At 53.9% G+C, this 3,885-nt stretch overlaps 1 protein-coding gene across 1 annotated transcript; it reads left to right on the top strand.

Annotated features, from left to right (window-relative positions):
• The first annotated feature begins 3,112 nt into the window (after window positions 1–3,112).
• On the top strand, window positions 3,113–3,885 carry LOC136788160 (feather beta keratin-like). Its single transcript, XM_066986193.1, has 2 exons — window positions 3,113–3,248; window positions 3,568–3,885. The coding sequence occupies exon 2, from the start codon at window positions 3,589–3,591 to the stop codon at window positions 3,883–3,885; it is 297 nt and encodes a 98-aa protein (XP_066842294.1). The 5' UTR covers window positions 3,113–3,248; window positions 3,568–3,588.

The raw sequence follows: 3,885 nt of genomic DNA, 5'->3' as shown, positions 1-3,885 counted from the left end.
CAGTGAGTGCATCGACCAGGAAGCACGAAGCCAGGTGCCGGACTGAGGATGGAGCTGCTGGCCAGGGTTTCCAGATGGGCTGAATCCCCTCGTGGCCTCCTGCAGAGCAGAGAGGGAAGCCAGGGTGCCAGCCTGTGCTGTCTGGAAACATGGCCAGCAGACATCTTCTTCTCCCACTTTCTTCTCTGCATCATGAGTCCTTGTTGTCTCCTGCTGTCCTGTTGCATGGGTTCATCCGGAAGCAAGTCAAGAGTGTCCTTACTGTTTGTTCTCCCTCTTGTCATGTGAAGGAGGAAGACATGCATCCTGTTGTGGTGATGGGGGTTCTGACTGCCAGCTGTCCTTGTGGCAGTCTGGACTCCATCCCTTCCACCATGAGCTGCTTTGATTCCTTCTTCAGACTCATTAAAGTTTTTGCTTCAATATAATCTGAGTCTCCATATGTTCCTTTTCTATTTAGATGCCCAGTGAAAGATTTAATCTGGCTTGTTACTTTTTTCCTGTGATTCCCAGCCATGCTCTGTAGAGGGAACTGCGATATCATGGAGTCTACAGGTTCTTCTGCAATGAGACTATTGAATTCTGTGCCTACACTCCTGTTTCTGAAGCAGTCAACCTTTCCAAGAGTGCTGCACAGTCACTGCTTGTGAGTTTGTGTTACTGTTCCCCTGTGGCATTCAAGTGAGGGTTTCTGCCAAGTCCCTGTCTGACCCTTGCCTACCAGAGCAAGGAGAGGAAGAAATCCTCCTGGATGAAGCCGTTGTGCCTTCCTGACCTTCTTCCTCAACCTGTAAGAGAACCAAAAACAGAGAGGGAAGTAACATGGCTTGTGTGGAGGTGGCACATACTTGTTGGGTCCAACTGCACCGGGCTCTGGTGATTGCTCCTGCCACAGGGGACACAAGGGAAAACGAGCTCCACATATGCTTCTTCCCATATGCTCTAGTCCTCCACAGGAGATGCTTTTGTCTGTGTCACCCACTTCTGCTTGAGGCAGAGTGAGGGGCACCTCTCATGCTATCCCCTATGCTGGGGAAATCCTACGATGCCTTACACTGTAACTAAAGGCCTGCATTCTCTGACCGACCACTGGTGTCAGGCAAAGCCCTCAGCGTTGCTGTGCAGGAAGACCCTCAGGAAACACACTCTTTGTCAACATTCCTGAGCCACCTTGAGCTGACAGCAGAAGCAAAGTGCAGTGAAAAGCGGATACCAGGGAGGGAAGGCAGCATCTGCAGCAGGCGATCAGGGAGCGCAGGGTGCTGCAGGGCATTGCAACTTCTGGGCAGACCCTGAGCTGCGAGACATGTTTTGCCTTGGAAAATTAATTGAAGCTTCCTTCCTTTCTTCTTTTGTGGTAGATGCAGCTGGTGTCCTATGTCCCAGGTGCACAGGAGATTTCCTCCTCTTGCACATCAGTTGTCTGAGTGCAGCAGAGGCCCAATGGCCCTCATCAGGCTCACCAGAGGCCTCGCACCGCACCCTCCTCCCATTGACCCCAGGGCTATAGTTAAGCTCTGTCCTGAGCCTTTGGCCTCCCTTTCAGCTCTGGGTCATCAGTGTGGGTTGCCTGGTCTGTTACAGATTTGCTTATGCCTATCCTTGTGTCCCCTTGGTGGGCCCAAAGTTGCCCAGTGGTTTCCCAGCTTTCCCTTGGGTCTGCCTGTTTTTTTTTTTTTTTGTATTGTTTTGTTTTCCCGGGCCTAGTCAGCAGTCCTTGGGCCCTGTGTTGACCCTGGTTGCTGTCACTGGACCTGACCCTGAAGTGTGGACTGGCTTGTCATCAGTCCTGTGTTACCACCATGAATCTGACCATTGAGCTGGACTCCTGGCTGAATCTGCCTTCCATCTCCTCATCTTCCTTGCTCAGGTGCTGTGCAACGAGAGCCATTGCTGGTGTAGCTGCTGCCCTGCTGGCTGTATGGCCTTGCTTGGCTCCTGGCTCCCATTTTGTAGGCAGCAGGTGGCTCCTACTGAGCTGTGACAGCACTCTTTGGGATAGATGTTCACTGTCATCATCAGGGTAGTACTGTGCGCCTTCAAACCCTTCCTCATCTTCCTAAATGAGGAATTTGGTTGGGCCTCTGTGATTAGAGAGTTGCCTGTGTCTGGTGGAGTCCCAGCCTCATTGGGAAGGCATTTTGTCCACCCCGTGGGATAAGGGCCTGGCTGAGGGGCCTGAGCTCTGTATGCTGATTATCCCAAGCTGGGCGGTTGTTCCCCCAGGAACTGTGCTGCTGAAGGAAAGTGCAGGGTATGTCTTGGTGTTGCCCCTTGGCACACGTCCCCAGGGACGTCCTGATAGCTGCTGCTGCCCAGGCTGCCCTCGATGGCACTCCCAGACCTCCCTTGTTTCTGGGCAGAGTTCTGTGTTGCATGGAAATATGGTCACATTTTTGCTGGTGTGCACTGTTCTGTCAGTATGTGGGGTCAAAGCAGAATCTGAGGCGTGGAGATGGGGAAGGAGGAAAGCAGCTCTATTTGTTGTCCAGTATGGGCCTTTGTCTGCAGGAGACATCCCGGTTTAACAGGAGTGGGCAGCAGGAGTGTGTGTTAGAGAGAGAGCCATGTCCCTGTTTCTGAAAGAGGCCTGCTGTGGTGACAGGGGACCTCTAGTTGTTGGGGGCAGAGGGGAGAGGAAAACCAGCCAAGCTTTTGTCTCCTGAGAGCAATGCTTGGTCCCACAGAAGGGCTGAGGCCTGATGGCAGAGCTGCCATGCTTGGAAATCTGTTGCCTAAGGCAGCCTGAGCAGGTTGATAGGTAAAGCAAAGGCTGTGTCTGCTCTTTGCTGATGAGTCTGGCTGGCAGTCTGACCTTTAAGGGTGGGTTTGCAAGGAAATGAGTACCCATGCATTTAGGACAAAGCCTGAAGGAAGCTGCAGGAGGGTGAGAGGCTGGCACCACTTGACAATTTGGCCATCTCCTTCTTTTTGCCTTCATCTTCTTCCTGTGCTTTTGTGTCACTTCCCCAGAAGCATTTTGGCCTGTAATCCTGTCACTTGAAAGGAGCCTGTGTGATGGAATGGGCATGTCCTGAACAGGAAAATGAAAAGGGGTCACTGCAGGGAACATAAGACACCCATTTCTTTAATTGTGGTGTTTTGCATACTTGACGGTCTTGTTGGTAAACACATTACAAGTGCAAATGGCGCCTCTGGGCCTGGGGCAGTCTGGACTGGTATAAAAGCCTGTCCAACAGCAGGCTCCCTCATCCACTTCTCTTGCCTTCTCCTCCTTGGTGAACAAGGTGAGCTGCAAGGACCTTCTCCTCACTCCCCTCTTGCTCTTCTTCTCCCCTTGGCCTTCTGGCCTCGATCAAGTCTTTGCCTCCGTGCATGTTTGGTGTGGGCCTTGCCCCTTGACGCTGCTCCCTCCATTGCTGTTCTGCTTGCCACTGCAGGGGGAGGTGGGAGGAGGTCTTGGGCTGTCTTTGCAGGGGCCCTTGGGCCTCTCTCTGTCCTCGCACAGCCTGTCGCTGCTCCCCAGACTATGCCTTCTGTCTTGGCCAGCAGGCTGTCAGGCTGCTGCTGACACGCTGCTTGTTCTTTCCCTGCCCTCTCTCCCAGGTGCGCCTCCATCCCACAGCCATGTCCTGCTACGATCTGTGCCGTCCCTGTGGCCCAACCCCGCTTGCCAACAGCTGCAACGAGCCCTGTGTCCGGCAGTGCCAGGACTCCCGTGTGGTGATCCAGCCCTCTCCCGTGGTGGTGACCCTGCCCGGCCCCATCCTCAGCTCCTTCCCCCAGAACACCGCTGTGGGATCCACCACCTCGGCTGCCGTTGGCAGCATTCTGAGTGAGGAGGGAGTGCCCATCTCCTCCGGGGGCTTTGGCCTCTCTGGCTTTGGTGGCCGCTACAGTGGCAGGAGGTGCCTGCCCTGCTAA

The sequence above is a fragment of the Anser cygnoides genome, chromosome 33, assembly GCF_040182565.1.
Source record: "Anser cygnoides isolate HZ-2024a breed goose chromosome 33, Taihu_goose_T2T_genome, whole genome shotgun sequence".
Classification (NCBI taxonomy): Eukaryota; Metazoa; Chordata; class Aves; order Anseriformes; family Anatidae; genus Anser; species Anser cygnoides.
The sequence above is the reverse complement of the archived record's forward strand: the minus strand, read 5'-3'. Positions and strand labels throughout refer to the sequence as shown.

What these genes read in the sequence shown, in the direction of transcription:
- LOC136788160 (XM_066986193.1), top strand. Translation starts at nt 3,589, where the DNA reads ATGTCCTGCTACGATCTGTGCCGTCCCTGTGGCCCAACCCCGCTTGCC.